Source organism: Phoca vitulina, unplaced genomic scaffold (genome assembly GCF_004348235.1).
Source record: "Phoca vitulina isolate PV1807 unplaced genomic scaffold, GSC_HSeal_1.0 scaffold8, whole genome shotgun sequence".
Taxonomy (NCBI): Eukaryota; Metazoa; Chordata; class Mammalia; order Carnivora; family Phocidae; genus Phoca; species Phoca vitulina.
In genome coordinates, this window is record NW_022589711.1 from 26,279,885 (window position 1) to 26,306,427 (window position 26,543).

The 26,543-nt window shown below is 38.4% G+C and overlaps 1 protein-coding gene across 1 annotated transcript in view; it reads right to left on the reverse strand.

The window, feature by feature from the left end:
- Positions 1-17,264: 17,264 nt before the first annotated feature.
- The window catches only part of ZBTB11 (zinc finger and BTB domain containing 11), a 29,282-nt gene continuing 20,003 nt past the window's right edge, over positions 17,265-26,543 (reverse strand). The window contains exons 7-11 of the mRNA XM_032406441.1: positions 25,095-25,239; positions 23,699-23,816; positions 20,889-21,047; positions 20,594-20,769; positions 17,265-19,817 (exon numbers count right to left, since the gene is read on the reverse strand). Coding sequence (XP_032262332.1) covers positions 19,300-19,817; positions 20,594-20,769; positions 20,889-21,047; positions 23,699-23,816; positions 25,095-25,239 — 1,116 coding nt within the window. The 3' untranslated portion in view covers positions 17,265-19,299. The remainder of the gene's footprint in view (positions 19,818-20,593; positions 20,770-20,888; positions 21,048-23,698; positions 23,817-25,094; positions 25,240-26,543) is intronic.

A 26,543-nucleotide genomic window follows, 5' to 3' on the forward strand; every position in this document is an offset into this window, starting at 1 on the left:
TTTGATTTGCATCTCTAGCTACGAATGAAGTAAGGTATCCTATATTTAAGGGCCATTTGAATATCTTTATGAATAGTCTGTTCATGTCATTCCCATTTTACTATGGGTTTTTGGTCCTTTCTCAAATTTTAAGAATTCCTTATGTACTAACTCTTTCTCTTTGATGTGTTATAGTTTTCCCAATTAATTGTCCTTTGGCTTTGATTTTGGTGCTTTTTTTTGTTTTTTTTTTTTGCAATGGAGAAAGCTTTCATTTTTTCTGTAGTAAACTCTGTTAATTTTTTATTGCCTCTCAATTTAATGTTAATATTTAGAAAGCCTTTCTCTATACTGATATTAGAGATGAATTTACCCGTGTTTTTCTTGTGCTTTTGTATTGTTTCATTTTTTTAATTTAAGGAGATTCCTACTAATTTGGAGCATATTCTTGTGCATTTGTGAGATCAGGATCTAATTTTAGTTAACTGGTATCTATGATAATAAGCCATCATAATCAAGAGCACTTTGCTTTTGTGTCTTTCAGGGCTGTTTTAAATTTTTTCTCCTATAGGTTTTGCATATTTCTTGTAAGCTTAGTCCTAAGTATTTAATCTTTATTGTTATTGAAATGAGGTTTTCTCTACCATTGTGTGCTGATTGTTTTAGGATATGAAGGCAATTTCTGTATGTTAATTCTGTGTCTTGCTATCTTACTGAATTCTCATATTGAGTTTTATCGTTTCTCTAGGATTTTTCAGGTATATCATCATATCACCTGCAAATAGAGTTGGTTTTAATTCTTTACCAGTTTCTGTGCCTCTAATTCATTTTTCTTGTCTAACTGTATTGCTTAATACCACTAGTACAGTATTGAATAAGAGAAATAACGGGCACCCTTCCCTTATTCTTGTTCTCAGTAGAAATGTTTCCAGTGTTTAACCATTAAATAAGATGCTGCCTTTAGGACTAAACATACTTTATCATGTTAAAAATATCCGTCAATTCCTATTTTTTTAAGTGCTTTTTATCAGAGATGGGTGTTGAATTTTGTCAAAGGCTTTTTGAAGATTATATCAAGGGAAAACTAATACGGACAGTCCCCACCTTACCAATGGTTTGACTTATAATTTTTCAACTTCATGATGCTTCACAGTGATAACACGTCTGGCAAAAAGATATACGTTCAGTAGAAACCAGACTTAGAATTTTGAATTTTTATCTTTTCCTGGGCTGGCAGTGTGCAGCTAGCTACCAGTCAGCCGTTCAATCACAAGGGTAGACAACTGATACACTTAAAACTATTCAGGACACATACAGCCATTCTGTTTTTTGCGTTGAGTGCAGTATTCAATAAATTACATGAGATATTAGACACTTTTTTGTACAGTACACTTTGCGTTAGATGGTTTTCCCAACTGTAGGCTAATAATGTAGGTGTTGGAGCACCTTTAAGTTAGGCCAAGCTAAGCTATGGTGTTTAGTAGGTTAGGTGTATTAAATGCGTTTTTGACTTAACATTATTTCCAACTCCAGTGGGTTTATGGGGCTGTAACACCATCCTAAGTCAAGGAGGATCTGCATAAAGATTTTAGGTGTGAGAACTCTCAGGTGTAGCAGAAGTAGCAACTGCTGGGACAATCTACCACCTTAGGGCTCAGGGAGTAAGTGAACAAGGGAAAGATTTAACATCTTAGAGGAGAGACCAAGAGGCCAAATTTCAGATCTTTGAGGAGAGAGTGTATTCCCTGCAGGGAAGAACAGCATACTGAGGGGGGCCCACCATCAACAGTGAAGACAAATTTTGGGAATCCCTGATTCCACTGCATGACAAATCCCTGGTAATATGTACCCTTCCACTCCTATGGGAATCGTTGGCTAGCAATGATTATTGCTTTTTGTTTTTATTTTTTGCTTCTTTTCATTGTCCTATACTTTGCAAATTTCCTACATCGATCCTACATTACTTGGATCATTGGAGAAATGAGTGAGAATAGAGGTATCCCTAAATAAGGTGAATTAGGTTAGCTGTCATTCTAGCATGTCTGAATTAGATATGAGAACTTTTTTTTTTAAGATTGATTGATTGATTTACGTATTTATTTATTTGTCAGGGGAAGCAGCAGGCAGCTGGAGAAGCAGGCTCCGCACTGAGCAGGGAGCCCGATGCGGGGCTCGATCCCAGGACCCTGGGATCATGACCTGAGCCGAAGGCAGATGCTTAACTGGCTGAGCCACCCAGGCACCCCTGTGTGAGAACTTTCTTAAACCAAAGGCTTTGACCCACATCACAGTAGATATCCACTTAATTAATACACATGGACAAAGAACTAATTGACAGCTGTGTACATTTTTTTTATGTAGTCCAAAAGTGCTGTTATCATAAATCTTTTTTCTTTCCTGAGAGTAAATCCTCCCTGGGAGCACTTTATCTGCAGTGTCCATTGAATTCACATTGCTTAATATTTAGAAAAAATAAAAACTGTTGTGTACTATGTAAAATATCAAGGATAACCACTATAACTTTACTGCAGGAACAGTTACCTGAACTCCTGAGTCTCTCACTGATATAGTATGTCATCCAAATGCACCACAAAATGCATTTCACTTGGAGTCTAGCATTGTCCTGATTTCATGCTGGTCATACACCTTGAGTTGCTTATTTCTGCTTCTTGCTTTCGGAACTCCATAACTAAATCATAGGTGCTGTAAGATTTGGATAGATCAATAGAACTGTGAATTTACCCACATAACCATGCCTCAAAATAAAACAAAGTTCCTATATAATTTATATACTTTGACTATAAGAAAAAAAAGATCAAAACAAGCAGAACACTTGAAATCCAGTAATGCAAGCAAAGTAACATTAAAAGAATATAAGTACTAATTAGATGTTGAAACATTGGCAAATGACTAAAGCAAATCTAACTGAAGATGCAATTTTTTTTTTTTGAGAGGCAGAGGTGAGGGAAGAGGCAGAGGGAGAGAGAATCTTAAGCAGGTTCCACACCCAGTGTGGAGCCCAATACAGGGCTCAGTATCACAACCCTGAGATCATGACCTGAGCCAAAATGAAGAGGCAGATGCTTAACCGACTGAGCCACCCAGGCACCCCTGAAGATGCAAATTTTTTTTATTTTAAGATTTTATTTTTAATCAGTACACCCAGCGTGGGGCTCCAACTTACAACCCCCACATCAAGAGTTGTATGCTCTACTGATGGAGCCAGCCAGGTGTTCCCGTGAAGATGCAAATTGAGAATGATAAGGTGTATCTGTGGGGACAGAATAGATGGGAACTCTACTTTTCTGCTCAATTTTGCTATGAACCTAAAACTGCTCTTTAAAAAAAAGTTTATTAAAAAAAAAAATCAAGGTGTGAGTAGTGGTTTAGCTCAGTCACAAGGTGCCTCTCCACCATAAATATAATACTCAGTTGGATATAAAAACCCTCAGAATATTCTAACAACACTGTTGTCATGCTGTGTGTGGATATCAACTTTGTGTATGAACATTCATACATATTTACCATACAAGCAGATTTCTCAAAACAGGATTTCAGTGTAGTTATACTGTCAGAGGATCACTTTGAGAAAAAAAAAATGTCACTTTCCCAGCTTTTAAACATGTTTCTTCTCTGGGCGCCTGGGTGGCTCAGTCAGTTAAGCGTCTGCCTTCAGCTCAAGTCATGATCTTGGGGTCCTGGGATCAAGCTCCACATCAGGCTCCCTGCTCAGTGGGGCATCTGCTTCCTCTCCCTCTTCCACTCCCCCGTTTGTGCTCTCTTTCTCTGTCAAATAAATAAAATCTTTTTGAAAAAGCACTATTTAAAAAAAAACCCAGGGGCACCTGGGTGGCTCAGTTGGTTAAGCGACTGCCTTCAGCTCAGGTCATGATCCTGGAGTCCTGGGATCGAGTCCCGCATGGGGCTCCCTGCTCGGCGGGGAGTCTGCTGCTCCCTGTGACACTCCCCCGTCTCATGCTCCCTCTCTGTCTCATTCTTTCTCTCTCAAATAAATAAAATCTTTAAAAAAAAAAAAAACAAGGGGCGCCTGGGTGGCTCAGTCAGTTAAGCATCTGCCTTCGGCTCAGGTCATGATCCCAGGGTCCTGGGATCGAGCCCCGCATCGGGCTCCCTGCTCAGCGGGAAGCCTGCTTCTCCCTCTCCCACTCCCCCGCTTGTGTCCCTTCTCTTGCTGTGTCTCTCTCTGTCAAATAAATAAATAAAATCTTTAAAAAAACAAAACAAAACAAAAAACACCATATTCTCGTTCTATCCCATTTAAGTACTGTGGCAGGCATCGGCTGTGTGACGCCCTAAGGAAGAAAATCGGGTCTCATCACTTGTACCAGAGACCTTGCTTTCTGTGATAGGAGTAACTTAAGACAAAGCAGCTGCTATGTGGTGCCAACTTTTATTTTTATTTTTTTCTTCCAATTTTTTATAAATTCCGGTTTAACATATGGCCTTTCCAACTTTTAATAAAGTATGCTGGTACAGTGCCACCATGTTGAAATGGAGAATTATAACAGCATCTCTTGTCCCGTACAGAGTTACTTGCATTCCTGTTGTGGTTTCTTTGTTACAGACAGGGAGCCATTAGAAAACAGGGGAGCTTCAAGATGAAGGGCAGTTTTAAATAATTGAAGTAATGGGTATAACATAAAAAGGATAATAGGGCAAGCATGGGAGCTAGGAAAGCAAGGTATTGGTAGCATGCTACATGAATGAGTTTATAAAAGCTTAGAATGATATGTTAACATTAATTAGCAGTAATAAGATGGAAGTAACGTCAGAGACATTGCTAAGGAATGTAGTGGTTGAATCAATGATGGGAGATGGAAGCATCCCAGGAGACTAAGGGTTTGGACCTACTAGCTGGGAGAGTGGTAGACGCTGCAGAGGGGGAAAAATTGACAAATATATACAGGGTAACTTTTAAGTTTTTAAGAAAAATCGCCAGCCAGAATTTAGGTAAGTAGCAGATGACAGAAAATCCATAGATGGTTTTCTTTTTCCTTTTTTTAAAATTTAAATTTAATTAGTTAACATATAATGTGTTACTAGTTTCAGAGGTAGAGGTCAGTGATTCATCCCACTGCTCATTACGTCACGTGCTCTCCTTAATGTCCATCACCCAGTTACTCTATCCTCCCACCTCCATCCCCTCCAGCAACCTTCATTTTGTTTCCTATGATTAAGAGCCTCTTACGGTGGGGTGCCTGGGTGGCTCAGTCAGTTAAGCGTCTACCTTTGGCTCAGGTCATGATTCGAGGGTCCTGGGATCGAGCTCCCTGCTCATGTTGGGCTCCCTGCTCAGCGGGAAGCCCACTTCTCCCTCTCCCTTTGCCTGCCGCTCTGCCTACTTGTGCTCTCTCTCTGTCAAATAAATAAAATATTAAAAAAAAAAGTCTCTTATGGTTTGTTTCCCTCGCTGATTTCATCTTGTTTTATTTTTCCTCTCTTCCTCTGTGATCCTCTGTTTTGTTTTGTTTTTTCTATTTTGTTTTTAAAATTCCACATGAGTGAGATCATATGATAATTGTTTTTCTCTGATTGACCTATTTTGCTTAGCATAATACCCTCTAGTTCCATCCACGTCATTGCAAATGGCAAGATTTCATTTTTTGATGGCTGAGTAATATTCCATTGTATATGTATACATCTTCTTTACCATTCATCTGTCCATGGACATCTGGGCTTTTTCCATAGTCTGGCTATTGTGGACATTGCTGCTATAAACATTGGGGTGCAGGTGCCCCTTCAGATCATTACATATGTATCTTTGGGGTAAATACCCAGTAGTGCAATTGCTGGGTCATAGGGTAGCTCTATTTTCAACTTTTTGAGGAACCTCCATACCGTTTTCCAGAGTGGCTGCACCAGCTTGCATTCCCACCAACAGTGCAAAAGGGTTCCCCTTTCTCTGCATCCTCACCAACATCTGTTGTTTCCTGACTTGTTAATTTTAGCCATTCTGACTGGTCTAAGGTGGTATCTCATTGAGGTTTTGATTAGTATTTCCCTGATGCTGAGTGATGTAGAGCATTTTTTCATGCGTCTATTGGCCATTTGGATGTCTTCTTTGGAGAAATGTCTGTTCACATCTTCTTCCCATTTCTTGATTGGATTATTTGTTTTTTGGGTGTTGAGTTTTGATTGGATTATTTGTTTTTTGGGTGTTGAGTCTTGATTGGATTATTTGTTTTTTGGGTGTTGAGTCTAAGCCGTAGAGGGTTTTCAAAGGGTACTAGACTATTTGAGGGAATGTGGTCAACATTAAGCCTGATTGTATAGTGGTAAGTCCCATTGGTATGGGAGTTATTAGACTATTTCTCTTTTGTCTGTTTCTACATCTTCTGAATGGGATTGTATGTGTCTGAATGTACCAGTTCTACAGCTCATGAGTGGATGCCCATGAAGTAGAAGACTCTGCCAAGAACCTCAGCATCACGTCCAGGCAAACGACTGAATAGTAGTTAAAACAATATACAAATAACAAGCTAATGGGAGGAGGGGACTGGGATCTTTTTTTTTTAGGCTTATTTAGTTATGTATGTATGTATGTAGAGAGAGCAGGGGGAGGGGCCAAGAAAAGGGAGAGAAAATCTCAAGCAGACTCTGTGCTGAGTGTGGAGCCAGACGCAGGGCTGGATCTCACAACCCTGAGATCATGACCTGAGCCGAAACAGCATCGTCCTGGAATCTTTCAAGAGGCAGAAAAGTAAAAGGACTGTGGAACAGGTAGGGCAAAAAAAGCAAAATGGCATATTTGTATGCAAATGTGTTGGTAATTATGCCTTACTTTTTAATTGGACTAAATATTCCTATGGAAAGATAAAGACTGGCAGCTGGATTAAAAAAAAAAAGGACAGCTATATACTATGTATAAGAGACATACCTTAAATATAAGAACATGGACAGGTTGAAAGCATGATGGTGAAATATACCATATGAATACCAAAAAAGCTAATGTAGCTCTTTTAATTTCAGCCAAAGTAGACTTGAAGCCAGGAGTATTACAAGGGACACCTCATTTTATCTTTTCATAATGATAAAAGGTTCATGGGACACCTGGGTGGCTCAGTCGTTAAGCGGCTGCCTTCGGCTCAGGTCATGATCCCAGGGTCCTGGGATCCCCGCATCAGGCTCCCTGCTCGGCGGGAAGCCTGCTTCTCCCTCTCCCACTCCCCCTGCTTGTGTTCCCTCTCTCGCTGTCTCTCTGTCAAATAAATAAAATCTTTAAAAATAAATAAATAAAATAATAAAAGTTCAACTAACCAGGAAGTTAGAATTCTATATTTTATGCACCTAATAACACTTTAAGATACATAAAGCAAAAATTGTGAAAATTAAAAGAGGCAAATCCACATTCATACAAGGATATTTTAACAAGCTATTCTTAGTAACTGATAGGACAAACCAAAAAAAATCAGTATGGGTATAGAATATTTGAACAAAAGTAATAATTTGACCTAATTTACACATTAAAACAATGCCCAAAATACAGAATATTTTTACATTCTCATAAAACGTTTGCAAAAATTGACAATGTGCTTGTTCATAAAACAGCCCTCGGCATATTTCAATGAATAGAAAATATACAGAATGTGTATCTGAGTACAGAATTCTTAGAAATCAATAACAAAAAGATTTAAAAGTCCATGTTTTGGGGTGCCTGGGTGGCTCAGTCATTAAGCGTCTGCCTTTGGCTCAGGTCATGATCCCGGGGTCCTGGGATTGAGCCCCGCATCGGGCTCCCTGCTCAGCGGGAAGCCTGCTTCTCCCTCTCCCTCTGCCCCTGCTTGCCTTCTCTCACTGTGTCTCTCTCTGTCAAATAAATAAATAAAATCTTTAAAAATAAATAAATAAATAAAAGTCCGTGTTTAGAAATAGAGTATATTCCTCCAAATAACGTGTCAAGGAATTATGAAAATTTTTAAATATTTTGAATCTTCAATAATAGTGAAAGAATACCATATCCAGATATGTAGGATGCTGCTAAAGCTGAGCTTAGAGAAAGCTTGGAACATAGATTAGATGGCAGTAATGTATTATAATTTCCTGACTGTATTGCAGTTATTCAAAAGAATACTTCTTTATAAGAAATACATAATAATTCAGATGTGGTGGGGCATCAGGTTGACAAGTTACTCTAAAAAGTCTCAAGAGGGGCACCTGGGTGGCTCAGTTGGTTAAGCAGCTGACTCATTATCTCGGCTCAGGTCATGATCTCTTGGGTCATGGGATAGAGCCCCATGTAGGAAGTGGGAAGTCTGTGCTCAGTGGGAAGTCTGCTTGAGATTCTCTCCCTCTGCCCTTTCCCACACTGGAGCTCTATCTCTCTAAAATAAATAAATCTTTAAAAATAAAATGTCTCAAAAAATTAATTTTTCTGTGAGTTTGATTATTCAAAATTATATATATATATTTCGTTTGTTTTAGAGTGTGTGTGGGTGCACACACACATGCTTGCCGGTCGGTGTGTGGGGCAGTGAGGGGCAGAGAGAGAGAGAGAGAATCTTAAGCAGTTTCCATACCCAGTACGAGCGCAATCTCACGACCTTGAGATCATGACCTCAGCCAAAATCAAGGGTGGGACGCTTAACCCACTGAGCCACCCAGGTGCCCCCCAAATAATGTATTTTTAATACTATTTTCCTTGTGCTGTACTTTTCATCTCCATGACTTATTTTAGAACTGGAAGTTTGTACCTATTAATCACCCTCACCTATTTTACCCATCACTTGACTCCTCCCTTCTGGGGAGGAATTACTGGATCATATGGTATTTCTATGTTTAAGTTTTTGAGGAACCTCCATACTGTTTTCCATAGTGGCTGCACCAATTTACATTCTCAGCAACAGTGCACAAGTGTTCTTTTTCCCCACATCCTTGCCAACATTTATTTCTTGTGTTTTTGATTATAGCCATTCTGACTGGTGTGAGTTGGTAACTCATTGTGGCTTTAATTTGCATTTTCCTGGTGATTGGTGATGTCGGACATGTTTTCATTTGCCTGTTGGCCATCTCTATGTCTTCTTTGGAAATAGGTCTATTCAGGTCCTCTGCCTATTTTTTAACTGGATTGTTTTTTAGTGTATAATGTCCTTATATATTTTGGATAGTGACCCCTTATTGAATATACCATTTGCAAATATCTTCTCCCATTCACTAGGTTGCCTTTTTGTTTTGTTGATGGTTTCTGTTGGTTTCCAAAAGCTTTTTATTTTGGTGTAGTCCCAAATAGTTTATTTTTGCTTTTGTTTCCCTTGCCTGAGGAGATACATCCATAAATATATTATTAAGGCCTACGTCCAAGAGATTAATGCCTATACTTTCTTGATGGAGTTTTATGGTTTCAGGTCACATTTAGATCTCTAATCTATTTTAGTTTGTATGTGGTATGAGAAAGTGGTCCAGTTTCATTCTTTTGCGTGTAGCTATCCTGTTTTCCCCACACCATTTATTAAAGAGACCGTCTTTCCCCATTGTATATTCTTGCCTCCTTTGTCATTGATTAATTGACCATATAGGCATGAGTTTATTTCCAGGCTCTCTATCCTGTTATATTGATCTATCTATCTATCTTTGTGCCAGTACCATACTGTTTTGATTACTACAGCTTTGTTGTATATCTTGAAATCTGGGATTGTGATTCCTCTACCTTTGTTCTTTCTCAAGATTGCTTTAGCTTTTCAGGAGCTACAAATTTTAGGATTATTTGTTCTAGTTCGATGAAAAATCCTATTGGTATTTTGTTAGGGATTGCATTGAACGAGTAGATTGCTTTGGGTGGTATGGATATTTTAACAATATTAATTTTTCCTATTTATGAGCATGGCATATCCCCCTATTTGTGACATCCTTAATTTCTTTCACCAATGTCTAATAGTTTTCAGAGTATAGGTCTTTTACCTCCATGGTTAAATTCATTCCTAGGTGCAATTGTAAATGGGGTTATTTTCTTAATTTCTCTTTCTGCTACTTCACTATTGGTGTATAGAAATACAAATGATTTCTGCATATTAATTTTGTATCCTGCAACTTTACTGAATTCATTTATTCTAAGAGTTTTCTGGTAGAATCTTTAGGGTTTTCTGTATATATTATCATGCCATCTTCAAATGACTCCTGTACTTCCTTGACAACTTGGATGCCTTTTATTTTTCATGTCTGATTGCTGCAGCTAGGATTTCCAGTACTATATTGAAATGAATGTGGTGAGCATGGACATCCTTGTCTTGTTCCTTACCTTAGAGGAAATGCTTTCAGTTTTTCACCATTGATATGATGTTATCTGTTGGCTTTTCATATATGGACCTTATTATTTTGAGATATGTTCCTTCAAAGAACCCACTTTGTTGAGACTTTTTATCATGAACAGATGTTGTATTTTGTCAGATGCTTTTTCTGCACCTATTGAAATGATCATACAACTTTTTTTCTTTCTCTTGTTAATGTGATGTATCACATTTATTGATTTGCAATATAAACCACCTTCACATGCCTGGAATAATTCCTGTTTGATTGTGGTGAATGATCTTTTTTTTTTTAATACTTTTTTTTTTTTAAGTAAACTCTACCCCCAACAGGGGGCTCAAACTCATGACCCCAAGATCAAGAGTCACATGCTCTATCAACTGAGCCAGCTAGGTGCCCTGGTGAATGATCTTTTTGAATTCTGTTTGCTAGTATTTGTTCATGGTTTTTTTGCATCTGGTTCATCAGGAATATTGGCCTGTAGTTGTTGGTTTTTTGTTTTTTTGTTTTGTTTTTTTTTATTTTTGTAGCATCTTTGCCTAGTTTTGGTATCAAGGTAATGCTGGCCTCGTAGAATGAATTTGGAACTTTTCTTTCAATTTCTTGGAATAGTTTGAGAAGGATAGGTATTAGCTTTTTTTCTTTTTTTTAAGATTTTATGATTTGACAGACAAAGATAGTGAGAAAGAACACAAGCAGGGAGGAGAGGGAGAAGCAGGCTCCCCACTGAGCAGGGAGTCAGCATGGGGCTCAGTCCCACGACCCTGAGATCATGACCTGAGCCAAAGGCAGATGCTTAACTGACTGAGCCACCCAGATGCCCCGGTATTAGCTCTTCTCTAAATGTTTGGTAGAATTCACCAGTGAAGGCATCTGGTCCTGGATTTTTTTTCTTTTTAAGACATTTTATTTATTTGACACAGAGAGAGATAGTGAGAGAGAGCACACAAGCAGGGGGAGCGGCAGGCAGAGGGAGAAGCAGGTTCCCCGCTGAGCAGGGAGCCTGATGTGGGACTCGATCCCACGACCCTGGGATTATGACCTGAGCCTAAGGCAGACGCTTAACTGACTGAGCCACGCAGGCACCCCTGGTCCTGGATTTTTGTTGGGAGTTGATTACCAGTTCAAGTTCATTACTAGTAATTGGTCTGCTCAAATTTTCTATTTCTTCATGATTCACTTTTGGATGAATATATGTTTCTAGGAATTTGTCCATTTCTTCTAGCTTGTCCAGTTTGTTGGCATATTATTTTTCTTAGTATTCTCTCATAATCCTTTGTATTCCTGTGGTGTCAGTAGTTATTTCTCCTCTTTTTTTTTTTTTTTTAAGATTTTATTTATTTATTTGTCAGAGAGAGAGAGAGAGCACAAGCAGGGGGAGCGGCAGGCAGAGGGAGAAGCAGGCTTCCCACTGAGCAGGGAGCCCGATGTGGGACTCGATCCCAGGACCCTGGGATCGTGGCCTGAACTGAAGGCAATCGCTTAACTGACTGAGCCACCCAGGTGCCCACATTTATTTCTTCTCTAATCTTTATTATTTCCTTCTACTAACTTTGGGTTTTGTTTTTCTAGTTCCTTTCATTGTAAGGTTAGATTGTTTGAGGTTTTTCTTATTTCTTGAGGGTAGGTCTGTATTGCTATAAACTTCCCTGTTAGAACTGCTTTTGCTGTATCCCAAAAATTTTTGGAATGTTTTATTTCCATTTTCATTTTTCTCCATTTTTTCTTTTTGATGTCCACTTGGATTTCTTTGTTGTCCCATTGGTTGTTTAGTAACATTGTTTAGACTCCATGTGTTTGCTTTTTTTAGTTTTTTTCTTATAATTTCTAGTTTCATACAGTTGTGTCAGAAAATTACTTGATACTATTTCAGTCTTAAATTTATTGAGTCTTGTTTTGTGGCCTAACATGTGATCTGTTCTGAAGAATATCCCATGTGCACCTGAAAAGAATACTGCAATACTGAAGATGATTTGGAGGAGGATCAACTTCTTGTATGACAGATGAGTTGTGCTGACCTGCTTCCCAATGAAAACGGTGAAAATTGTAAAAACAAAAATAAAAGCAACCATTTAAAGTCTCTGGAAATGGCCCAACAGCAAATGAAAGACATGTATTCAAGAAAAATCTATGAAGGTTTGTTAAGAAAGGCAACCACCACCTCATGAACAGAGACAACAGTGGTCAGAGCCTCAATATCTTCAGCTCAGTTTGCCCAAGGTAGAACCTCTGTTTCACAAGCAGTGGCTGGATGGAAGAGAGGAACCACCACCTCTCAGCCACACGCACCCGGGCCTTATCTCAGCAGCAGAAAGCTGGGGGCAGGATGAGGAAGACTGATGTCCTGATCCTCCCAGGTAGAGAGCCCTCCAACTGGGAGCTAGTGGGAGAAGGAGTCCTACGATCTTGGATGCAGCACTCTGGGGTGGTGTCTCCACCTCACTGAGCTGAGATGGTTGGGGAAGGAGTGGTCTTGGTTCAAATACCACAGACTTTTACATACAATTCATTTATGACACTACGCAGAGTTAGCACAGACCCCCCAAGTTAGGGGCTCAGTCCCACAGGACTACTGCAGCCACTTCAGATGCCAACTGCAAGTCTTGGATATCCCCAAGGCACTCACTCTTCTGCCTGGCTGACTATAAATTTGAGGGCTTCTATGGAGCTCCTCCTCTGGTGATTCAGTAGAACAAATCACAGAACTCACTAAAAGTGCTTTACTTAAAATTACAGTTTTATTATAAAGTATGCAAGTCAGAAAAAGCCATGTGGAAGAGACCTATAGGGCAAGGTCTGGAAGGCAGGAGCACAGGACCTTCTGTCCCTGTGACACCCACCGAGCACATCCATATGTTCAGCAACCAGGAACTCTCTGAGTCTCTAAGTTTTGTTGAGGCTACATTACATGGGCATGGTTAATTAATGAATTAATAGCTGGAGCCCCTCTCCCCTCTGGAGATTGCAGGGTGGTGCTAAAATTCTAACTCTCTAATCACATGGTTGATTTTTCTGGCAATAAGCCCCCATTCTTAAGCTATCTGCCTCACCATGTTAATTTCAGATTTTTATTCTGAGATGGAAAAAAAGACAAGGATGCCAACTATCACACCTACTTAACATTGTACTGGAGGTCCTATAGAAAGCAGTAAGGCAAGCTAGAATTGGAATAGGAGAAATAAAACTTACTTCCAAATAACATAATTGGGTATGGAGACAGTCAAAACTAAATTAATAAGGGAATTTAAAAAGGTTGTTGGATAAAAGGTCTTATTTCCTATGTTAGAAAATTTTAAACATTTCACCTTTTAGAATGTTTTGCTGTAGCTTTTTGTAGACAGCTTTTATCAGATGAAAGTTCCCTTGATATACAAAAGTGTTTTGTATTTTTACATACCAACAAACTGAAAAATAAAAAATGACATTCACAATTGCATAAAAATATATCTAATAGGTTTACACAAACTAAAACATTTTGAGAGATATTAAAGATGACTTACATAAGTGAAGAAGTATGTTCATGGAATGAAAATTCAGTTATTAGATATCAATTCTCTCCAAATTGATCTAGAAGTTCAATACAATTCCAGCCAAAATCCCAACAGGATTTTATTATAGAAATTGTAAGTTCATGATAGGATATACAAGCAATCCGAAATAAGAACAAAGTGGGAGGATTTACTCTACCAGATATCAGAATTATTATAAACCTACAATATTAAGACTGTGGTCCTAAGTACTGTAAGGATTTAGTATTGTTGCAATTTGGTATTGCAAGGAATTGGTGCAAGAGTACAGAAATAAAAGCAAAAAAGCAGAATAGATTCCAGAAAGAAATCTACATAGCATGTACCCTTGATTTATACAATGGCATTGCTGAACAATGGAAAAAAAAATCAGTGTATTCAGAAAATTATGTGCCCAATTGGAAATCTATACTATAAAAAAAGCTTGAGGGGCACCTGAGTAGCTCAGTCGGTTAAGTGTCTGCCTTCAGCTCAGGTCATAATCCCAGGGTCCTAGGATCAAGTCCGCGTTGGGCTCTCTTCTCAGCGGGGAGTATGTTTCTCTCTCTCCCTCTGCCTCTCCCCCTGCTTGTGCTCACTCTCTGTCAAATAAAATCTTAAAAAAAAAAAAAAGCTTGATGTCTCCCTCTATTTCAGATAGATTATAGATCTAAATATAAAAGACAAAGGTATAAAGCTTTTAAAAGATAAAGTAGGGAAATATAATGATCTTTGGGCAGGAAAAGATTGTAAAAGGGCACAAATTTATTACCTGGACTACATTAAAATTAGAGACATTCATCAAAAGATACCATTAATAGAATGAAAAGACAAGCTGTAAAATAGGAGATGGCAATTGTAAAACAGCTTGTTTTCAGAAAGAAAAAAGACAAAAAATGGGTACGATATTCAATTGCCTCACAAAAAGGGTATCTGAATTGTCAACAAATAAATGGTGTTCAGCTTTATTAGTCATCTGGGAAGTGTAAATTAAAACGACATGGGATACTAAGCACATTCATCTCAGAATGGCTAAAGTAGGTAATAAGTAAGCATGCAGAGCAACCACCACTGGTGAGAGTAAATTGGTATAACCTCTTTGGGAAATATTTTCACAAATCCAATTATCTCAAATTCTACTCTAAGTTATGTATCCAACAAAAATGCATGCCCATGTATATACCAAGAGGATAAAAATGGTCCTACAACATTCCTCAGGATAACCCCAAACTGAAAATAACCCAAATATCCATCAATGGTGGAATGGTGAAGTTGTGGTATATACACATAACTTTTTTGCAGAGCACAGACCAGACACAGTAAGAGTTTAAAATGAACAGAATACATCCAACCAGCAAGATAAGAAAGGATCAATCAAAAAGGGAAGCAGGAATAAGCGCCTATAAAGAACCAATTGGAAATACTAAGATAAATATAATTTTTAAAATGAAGAATAGATAATTAAGAACAGTTACAGATCAGGTTGAGGAACTCCAAGAAGGTTATCAGGAAGCAAGAAAAAGATGGGGAGGGGCGCCTGGGTGGCTCAGTCGTTAGGTGTCTGCCTTCGGCTTGGGTCGTGATCCCAGGGTCCTGGGATCGAGCCCCACATCCGGCTCCCTGCTCGGCGGGAAGTCTGCTTCTCCCTCTCCCACTCCCCCTGAGTTCCTGCTCTCGCTCTCTCTCTCTCTGTCAACCACATAAATAAAATCTTAAGAAAAAGAAAAAGATGGGGAGAGGGAAGAGGTATTCAGGGTAGAAATAAAACGTTTGGAAACAAAAAGTAACCAGAAGGGGAAATATTTAAAGAAACACTATTTGGTTTCCAGAGTTAAACTCAAAATGCATGAAACTCTCCACTTGATAAAATGTAACAAACTCCTTTGAAATTCACAATACTAAATTTGGAAGAAAGGCAATGTCCTAGAGTCCCCAGATAAGAGGAAACGGAGTTGAACTTGTAACCTTGTGGTAGACGGGATTGGCAGTTTCAGAGGGGGGGCTTTGACAGCTAAAAGGCAACGAGATCAGGATTTAGGCTTACAGAAATTGGAAAAAAAATTAAACACAACACAGGGACCACCTGAGCGCCTGGCTGGCTCAGTTAGTAGAGCACGCGACTCAGAGCACGGACTCTTGATCTCAGGGTCTTGAGTTCAAGCCCCAAGTTGGGCAGGGAGCGTACTTAAAAAAGAAACAAAACAAAACACTGGGACCACTGAAGAGCTCCATCTTCAGTGAAAGAACAGTCAAGAAACCAACTCAGTTCACCAGTCCAGGCAGATAAGGATACTTGTCTGTCCCAGGCTGGGCTGTCAGTGGGCAAAAGCCTCCCTTGAAGATTTAGAATGGCGAGCTTGCTCTCAAACTGGTCTGAAGTTCAAAATTTACAGGTGCTGCTGCTCTGGGAAACCATAGTCTGAGAATTAATATAAAAATAGTACCTAACCATGAACACTCTTGGAGCAACCTAGCAGAAGCAAACACAAAACCTCAACCTACGTGGGTGGCACAGGCTTCCAAAGATGAGGCCCTATTGGAGATGAGTTCATACTCCAATATCTGTAAGACTCTTGAGGAAAAATTCAATAAACAGCAGTATTTAAACTTCAAAACATCAAAAGGCTATAAGCATGGTATATTTAAACTGGCTAAGTTACTTACGCATCTTTGCTCCATAAGCTTCTACAAACTCTAATTGATCAATATATAGGATCAAGAGGAAGCAAAGGCTTTTATTATGTATGTTCCAAACATTAGATGTAAAAGTGTTTATGAACTTCCAAGAGATTACAGGTTTGACAAGAACGATCCCGAGCAGGAAACATGATGCATGCACAGTTTACACCAATGCATTAAAAAAACGACAAAACACTGAAGGTTTGGATTAGCTCTAAGTCCAGCAGTTTAGGCAACCCTGTGAAATTCTGAATACAGCCACTTTTAATAAAACAAATTAAAACCCATGTCAGATAATTAATTCATTGCTATCAATTCATACATTTCAATGACTAACAGCAATGACTCAAACTGCTGAGCAGCAAGAGTAATAAGTACATTTAACTAGGGGTACCCACACAATTAGAGGAGAGTCACCTGACAACAACAAAGCAATGCGTGATTCTAAAAAGGAATTGTAAATTAAATATAGAAGTTTCCCCCATGGCAATATAAAACTGAATTTTTGGAATCCTAACACTTGTTTCTACATGGAATTATGTAATTCTACACATTTTTTAAAAAGTCATGCCGAACGTGGGGCTTGAACTCACGACCGTAAGACTGAGAGTCACATGCTCTACCAACTGAGCCAGCCAGGCACCCTATAACCCTACACATTTAAATTACCCAAAGTAGGGGCGCCTGGGTGGCTCAGTCATTAAGCGTCTGCCTTCAGCTCAGGTCACAGTCCCAGGGTTCTGGGATCGAGCCCTGCATCGGGCTCCCTGCTTGGCGGGAAGCCTGCTTCTCCCTCTCTCACTCCCCCTGCTTGTGTTCCCTTTCTCACTGTCTCTCTCTGTCAAATACATAAATAAAATCTTAAAAAAAAAAAAAATTAAAAATTAAAAAAAAAAATTACCCAAGTAGGCAGTAAATCACACTACTTCCAATTTTGTGGCAAAATTATGTCTACGAGTAAGAAGTTTTAATATTATTACGTTTTCACCCAATGGTTATTTTTTTATTATATTAATCACCATACATCATTAATTTTGATGTAGTGTTCCATGATTCATTGTATTTTAATGTATTCTATTCCCCTTCCCTTTAAACATGGATTGACTTTAATAACATATCTTTATAATAACAGCAACTGATTTATGAATAGAAAAGTGACAAGCTAAACTCCAAAGCTTATGCTTTTAAACAAGATTCAACATCTTTTATTTACAATTTTTGACATACATTAATGGTCTTATACAATTAACTAAATCTAATAACAATGGTGAAGATGGAACATAAAAGACACAATTCCAGATTTTAGTCAGGTTGAAATACATTTTCACTAACTGAAAAGTATGATAAACAAGCAGCCATTATAAAGTTATAGACTGTATGTCAATTCACTTAAAATTGAAAGTCAGCCACACAGCTATAGAAACAATGGGAAATTTGCAAATGCAAATATTACATATGCAGACAATGCATGCATGGCATCACATTTAATCTTTATCTTTTAAGCCATTTTTTAAAGTAAACTGGAATAAGTATCTTAATAATATATGTACATCAAGGCACATTCTTTTCTTGTGCTTTAGGAATGATTTACATATGATTTGCTTTTATCTTCATTTTATAGCTTATATTAGCTTCCAATACTTAAAAAGTTTAATTTTAACAATTATAGTTTGAGTGGTAGTTTCCCCACAGGAGAGAAATGTGGCATCTCCCCACAGTTATTTTGAAGATCAGAAAACTGGATAGCTTCTAGAAGTGGGAATTTAAAAATCAAACACACAAATTAATATAATTCTTAGGTAACTTTTAAAAATAATTTACTTTCAACAATTTGGTGGACCATAATCAATTAACTTCTTTAAATAGTATACTGAGGGCTGAATTGAAGACTTTTCAATATTCTGAAGTTACTTGACAATTATATGGTATCCACAGGACCGCTGTAGAGGTCTATATTGCTATCCTATTTCTAAATTGCAGTTTTTCAACAGAATTGAACAATTAAACATGATACAAAAGCTGCAAACATACCAAATCTAGTTTTAATTTGTTCATTCTTCAGCAAAAGAATGAGATTTTTTTTTCATTCATTGTCTCATGTTATCAAGGAGAAATTTCCCATCAACAGTGTTTAACAACAGTGTTCTTTGCTCATGGTCAATTTACTTGCCTTGAAGAGATAGTATATAGTAAGGCTTTAATAGGCATTTCATGCATTTTAATGGCATTTAAAAAATCAGCTATTTATTTAAGGGTTCCCCATATAGATAAGTATACTGTGCAAACTTGATTACAACATGTAACTCATTAAGTGCTTTAAAATAGAATAAATCCCTGACTTATAAGGGGTTAAAATAAATAGTAAGTCAAGAATCACAGATTTGAAGCATTTTAAAAATGTAATACACGTATACATCCTACTAAAATGCTTTATATTAGAATTTTTTTAAACCTATAAACAGGGCAAATGAAATCACAGAACCTATTTTTAGAATAAAAGAGAAGATCTGACTAGTGCAGCCTTTTAAACTGACTAGTGCAGCCTTTTAAACTCAAAGTATATAATAATGTCAAAATGCAAGTGAAACTATACAGTTTTTAATTTAGTCCAGTCCTTTATAAACATTAATTCATAAAAAGTACACCATGATAAACCAATGCCATCAAGTGGATTTGTTTTCAATTTCTTTGCCGTATATGGACTTTTCAACAGAACCCATTAGCCAGAAAACCATTCAGAAATGTTCAAACATCACTGAACAGCCCAGAGCCTTGACCTGCGAACACCAGGCAGATAGTGACGTCGTCCTGTAAACAGATGTTCTGTGAGTTCAGTGTACATGGGATGTCACTTCTTTGACCCCCGCTGCTACAGTCACTCTGCTTCTGAAATGTGTGCCACCTCTACCTCTACAGTCTGAATAGCTTCTGCCACTTCCGAGAGCTTTTGTCCTTGCTGTTGTGCCAACACATAATTAACCACTTGCATAATGCTTTGGTCAGAGAGCGTAGAGACTGACGGACACTCTTCCGTAGCCGCAACAGCTTCGAGCGCTTCCATGGTCTCTCCCGTCACCACCACTGTCTCCAGTTCCTGAGGACCACTGCTTTCTTGTTCCTGCATGTCTGCTGTTAAGATACTAACAGCATGCTCCACTTGAGTTCCTTGGTTATGAAACTGAAGGGTATCTTTTTCCAGCATAATTTTGCAAGGCACGTAATCTCTGTGGAATTTAGTCATATGTTTACGCAGTGTTCGAGCATCTATGTAGGCTTCGCTACATACGGGGCAGACATAGGGCCGCTCGCCAGTATGTGTTCTGACATGGCGTTTTAGAGATCGGGCATCAGCCCAAGCTACTCCACAGGTTAAGCATTCAAATGGCTTAACTCCTACGAAAAAAGAGAGAGAGACAGAGAGAGAGAGGTGTGTGTGTAAGGTACAAGTAACAAAATATATTAAAGTTCCCTGATAAATAATGCTTTTCTTTAAGGAGAGTAACCCAGGGACGCCTGGGTGGCTCATTCGGTTGAGTATCTGCCTTCAGCTCGGGTCATGGTCCCAGGGTCCTGGGATCAAGTCCCGCATCGGGCTCCCTGCTCGGCAGGGAGCCTGCTTCTCCCTCTACCTCTGTTCCTTCTCCCTGCTCATGCCCTCTCTCTGAAAAGTAATTAAATAAAATATTAAAAAAAATAATAAGTACAGTAACCCATTACCCTTTCTATATGGACTATGGCCATCTTTTATCCAGGACCTAACGGTGTACCTTAGAATAAACTAGATTCTGCAATATAATCTCTCTACAGGTGTTCCCAGAGATAGAAGTTACTGAGAGACAGTTTTGAGTTTCCATGCATAGTCTCATTTAACCTTCCCTGCAATCCTATAATCTTAGGATAAGGTAACAGAAGCTTCCAATAGTCCAGCTCAGCATAAAAATGTTGACCTAGAATATTAAGCTCACTAAAAAACGAACCTATCTACATACACAATAACTAGGTACCCAGGTTCAGGATCACCTCAATCACTTGAATAAATATTACGTAATATGGGATTCAACTCTTATCAAAGGAAGATGAGGTTAACAGGCAAGAGGGCTGGTAAAGGGAGACTCACTATTGGACTTTTTATTCTACTTAAATATATGCATAATATTTGGTACCGTTACCTTCATGGTTGTTCATGTGTCTCCTATACTCTCTTAGCTGAGTGAATTTTCTTCCACATTGTTCACACACCCGTTCTAGGTTCTGCTTTGCTCTTCCTTTTTTTCCATGGGTAGCTTTCTTTACATGCCTTCTGAACAATGCTTTCTCATAAAATTCTTTGCCACATATATTACACCTATAACGGGGGTACAAAAAAACCCTAAATTATTTTTTCCAAAGCACCAGCATCCAAAAGAATTAATTCAAGCACATATACACCTCAATGAAGTTCAGATCCTGCTCAAATTTATCTACCTGTAAGGCTCAGTGACAGAATGAGACTTCACATGGGAATACCAATCTTTCTTCCAACTATAGCACTTATCACAAAACTGGCACTGGAATGGCTTCACACCAAGATGTTTGTTCATGTGCTGACGAAGATCTCTAGCTTCAAAGAAACTTTTTTCACATCTGCAATAATAAAGTTTAACCAATCAGATCACTTTATTATTCTTTTAAAACAAATTTCCAAGACTCAGTAATACTCATGGCTTTCTAGAACTCTAAAAAATGATCCCAATTTAAAACAAAAGAATTTAGCCACCTGGGTGGCTCAGTCGGTTAAGTGTCTGCCTTCGGCTCGGTCATGATCCCAGGGTCCTGGGATAGAGCCCCACATCAAGCTCCCTGCTCGCTGGGGAGCCTGCTTCTCCCTCTCCCTCTGCCACTCCCCCTGCTTGCGCTTGCTCTCTCTCTCTGTCAAATAAATAAAATCTTTAAATAAATACATAATTTATTTATAAATTAAAAAAACACAAGAATTTGCTACTATTCCAATCTTGCAATATGGCTTCAGGGTTTTAAGTTCTTTTAGCTCAAGGAGTACTGGAAACATTTTACATTTTTATTTAAATTCCAGTTAGTTAACATACAATTCAGGTGTACAATATAGTGATTCAGCACTTCCATACAATACCCGGTGCTCACCACAAGTGCCCTCCCTAATCCCCATCACCTATCTACCCCATCCCCCCACCCACCTCCCCTCTGTTAACCATCAGTTTGTTCTCTATAGTTCAGTCTGTTTCTTGGTTTGCCCTCCTCTTTTTTCCCTTTGCTTGTCTGTTTTGTTTCTAGTACTAGAAACATTTTAGAAAGAACCATGCAGAGCTCTCAAAGGCTATTATGTGAGACATTGGTTTTCTTTCTCCCCCTAAACCCCATCTGATCCCCCCCTTTTACCCTCTCCCTTTCTCTGTCCATGTGCTCAGAGTAGGCCTCACTGTTGACCACAGGATGGAGCAACTGCCTCCGGCCTAAGTCAATCAGAGTACAGCGTTCCCTTGGCTGTAATTACTGATCATAATCAAATGACTTAACCAGATCCAATCTCAGATCTCAGAACCTATACAGGAATTACCAGAAAAGCAGCTTGATGATTTGGGAGTTGAGAGGATGTGAGGCTAAAACCATTGCTACTGCCTTGTCCAGAGTGCCTTGGAGACACCAAGTGCTAATGAATGTGAATCTAGTTTATGTTAAATCATTCAGACTCCTAGACTTTACCTTTCATTCAAGCCAGTTTAGGTTGGGTTTTCTTTCACTTGCAACTAAAAATCTAATGATAATAAAATATCTTTGTTTTAATAGTAAGACTGATTAAAGTGACATCAGCAAATATGGCAGTCAGGAAATCCATAAGCCTGTTGCTCCAGACAAAACTGGCCTAAACTATGAGAATCAATTTTACTCGAAGTCTGGAAACTGATTAAAAGTGTACAGTGCACAGGCAAACATATAATAATTTTAAAAATCATTAAATGTTGGTAGAGAGCTTTGTAGCATTTGAACTTACCTTGGTCCCATTCCCTGCTTCTCAGCTCAGCAGCAGCCATGAAGACTGCATTCCCACCATGGGTTCCCAATGCCCGAGGGACTTACTCTCAAAGAACTGTGGTTGTCTCTTTCAACCCACCTGGTGACTCCTTGAAGGATCCCCTCAAAGAGTCTGCATTTAGTTTGCCCAACTCTATTAGGGCTGAGGATTGTGGGGGGAAAGGAGAAGTCTTTTGAAAACATTTAAAGGCAAATGTATTCACCTCCGCCGTATGGGGCAAGAAATGATAGTTTGGTTCAAACAATATACAAACCAAGAGCTTGGGAGAAAAAGCTGGGGAATGAAATGGTGGTGGATTAGGGGCTTTGAAAAACTCTCACATACTCCCAGGAATTGAGAAGTCCACGCACTTGCCCAGGGCAATACATACTTAGAAAAGCCCTGAGAAGGCCCTAAGCTCTCATCTCTAGCCGACTCTGCACAAACAGGAAGAGAAGGCCAAGATAGAATTGTAACAGCTGAAGGCATTCTGGAATTGGGTAGTGGTGATGTCTAATTGCACAATGTACTAAATGTACTAAAAGTCAGTGAACTGTACACTTTAAAATGATGAATTTTATATTAAGTGAGTTTTATCTCAATTATAAAAGAGAAATTTCAGGAGGCTTTGGAAAATAAAAAGAGGGAGAAAAGAAAAAGAGTCTGAAGAGAGGAAAAACTAGCAGACAACCCAGCACCTTAGACGAACTGCCTAGAAAAAAAAATCTCTGGCTTGCACTGGGGACCCTTCCTTCCTACAGTCTCCACCCCCAGGTAATACATTTGAAGAATGTCTTTAAGTTATTTCAAGTGAGTGAGTTATGTGTTATGTAATACCTAAATAAAACTAAAAAATCATAAATAGCAATATCTAGGCAAAAAAAAAGATTGATTAAAATCAAGCATAAATAACAATTCAATATTATCTTCAAACATTTCCTTGGGTTTTTTTTTTTTTTTTTTTGCTTTATTGAGGTATAACTGACAAAATTTTACGATATTTAAAATGTACATCATAATGGTTTGATACATGTATCCATTGTCAAAGGATTCTTCCCATCGAGTTAATTCACGTGTCCATCACATCAAATATATATAGATGTAAGTTCTATTCCCTTAGCTAATTTCATTTATATAATATTGTTATCGACTAGAGTTACCTCAGATATTTTCTTGTGAAAACAACTTTCAAATAAACCTACTAAGAACACAAGAAAATTGAACAGTTTATGTATTAAATACTTACTGAGTACAGTGATAGCCTCGAACTTCAGGCTTTGGCTGGTGTTTCTTTAGATGCTTGCTGAGTCCAGAGCCCCTGTGAAAAGACTTTCCACAAACTGAGCAAAGGTACTTGGACTCACCTATAAAAAATTAAAAACACATCACAAATCCAACAATCAGGTGCTCTTCCAAAAGAATACTTTATGTCCTACTTCAGAAGTTATTTTATCAAGGGGACACAGAAGCTATTACATTTGGCAGTCATCTTCTCAGAAGAACAACAAACTAGGTCAAAATTTCTATTTCCTCTCAACTACAGTACGAGCAAGATTACCACTACCCAAAGAACGTCCTGCGCTTGTATAATCATCTGGATTGTAATAGTACAGAGTTGAATATAAGTTCTAGAGCTGCTATCTACCCTTCACCAGCCATTTCCACATAACTGCTTTAAGCATTGGAAAATAATTACCTATAGACTAAAAATTCTAATAAAATTATAAGCCCTACACCATGTTAACAGTTACATCTGCCTATTTATTTTTTTAAGATTTTTTATTTATTTGAGAGAGAATGAGGTGGGGTGGTGGAGAGGGAGAAGCAAGCTCCTCACTAAGCAGGGAGCCCAATGTGGGGCTCGATCCCAGGACCCTGGGATCATGACCTGAGCTGAAGGCAGACACTTAACCGAATGAGCCACCCAGGGGCCCCATTAACTTTTTTTTTTTAAGATTTTATTTATTTATTTGACAGAGAGAGACACAGTGAGAGAGGAACACAAGCAGGGGGAGTCGGAGAGGGAGAAGCAGACTTCCTGCGGAGCAGGGAGCCCGATGTGGAACACGATCCCAGGGTCCTGAGCCAAAGGCAGACGCTTAACGACTGAGCCACCCAGGCGCCCCGTTTTGTTTTTTAAGATTTTATTTATTTATTTGACAGAGAGAGAGCACAAGTAGGCAGAGAGGCAGGCAGAGGGAGAGGGAGAAGCAGACTTTCCGCGGAGCAGGGAGCCTGATGTGGGACTCAATCCCAGGTTCAAACAATATACAAACCAAGAGCTTGGGAGAAAAAGCCTGGATCATGACCTGAGCCAAAGGCAGACGCTTAACGACTGAGCCACCCAGGCGACCCCATTAACTTTTTAAAAGCATGACCATTTCTTTAAGTGCCTGGATCTAAATATTGCATAATTTAATACTCAGTACGCTTTTTTCTACACTGAGGTAAACAATGACTATTTTTACACCAATAAATAGCTCTAAAATTAGATTTAAGAACACTTTTTAGCCTTACTTTCATTAATAAAAAACCGCACACAGTGTATCAATATAATTTCTAAAATAATTATAGCATAATCAATATAATGGTAACTTAAGAGTATATAATGTGTAACTATGTCAATACAAATTTCTCATTACCTGTGTGAATACTCATATGTTCTTGAAGACTCCGTTTGGTAACAAATGACTTAACACATAGTTCACACTGGAACTGCTTTTGAGATTGATGGAGACTCTGGTGTAATTTTAGGCCATGCTTGTAAATGAAAGTCTTTCCACAGACCTGCGACAGCACAGGTGTTTAAACCGGTAAAACAGAAAAGAGAAATCAGGGCTGTTTCTGAAGAATGAGGACAGAAAAAGTGTATGCCATTTTAAAGAAAAATATCTATAAACAAAATGACAAACTGAAAGCTGAAACAAGTGTCAAGGATGTTAACTGGTTGGTCATCTTCTGACTCAGTACTTAACAAATACTACTACTTTTCTTAGATCCAGGTGATCACTGAAGGAGCTCAAAGCAGTACAACAGACCCTCACACTGTCCTTGTGAGACACGTGTACCTTCTATGTTAAAAGAGACATGAGAGCTTAATCACAAGAAAATATACTAATTTCTTGCTACACCAACTAGAACAGTGCTTCTCAAACTCTGATGAAGAACCAGGGTTTCATTTTTTTTTTTCTCTTTCCCCAATCCATTTTTTGTTAAATATGATAACAATGTCACAACAATGTCAACTGCCATGACAGTTTCTAAATGTATATTCTCAATTTCTGTACTTATCTTCCATGGACCACACACATTTTGAGTAGTGCTACATGAAAAGACCAGAGGCCCAGTTAATACTTATCTTTATAATTTAAGAATAAAATGATGCTTAGGACTTGGCTTCAAAAGAAATGACGGGACGGGGGAGTAGGACAGTGAGTGACAGTAAACATAAAACACAGCTGACCATGTGCTGATAACTACTAAAGCTGGAAAAAGGGTACATGAGGTTCTATTCTATTCTCTCATAATAAAAAGCAAAAAAAAAAAAAAGAGAGAGAATCATTAAAAATCTCATTGGTGAAAAAAATGGGTCATGCTTATATGCAAGGCTACAGGGGCTACTAGAAAATTTTCACTGTTCCAAATAGCCCTAATCTGGCTCATCACAGGATTCTTCACCTAGAAGTTTTGTTTTGGCATTTAGATAGTCTCAGTCCTCAGCTCTAGAAAACACACAGCACAGGCAGGATTTTTGTTAAGGAGATTTGTTTAAACCATGGGTTCCTTTCCAGTCCAGACTGGTTCTGCTGAAGGTTAAAGGGATGAATGGGATAATGAACTGGTTATTCTCACCTAGTACATCCTCTGAATCCTAGTAAGTTTCATGAACATCCTAACAGATTCATTTCAAATTACAACAAATTAAACAGCAAATGAAAGAACACAATTGGGAATCACCCTTTAATCCAGGCAACAAACTGAAAAAGTCCTAGAATTCTCTGTGACACTTTATAGGAGTGAGGGTGACTCCAGAATCAACCAGTTTCATCACTAGTTAAGTACAAATCTTCTTTATATAATAAAATAAACTT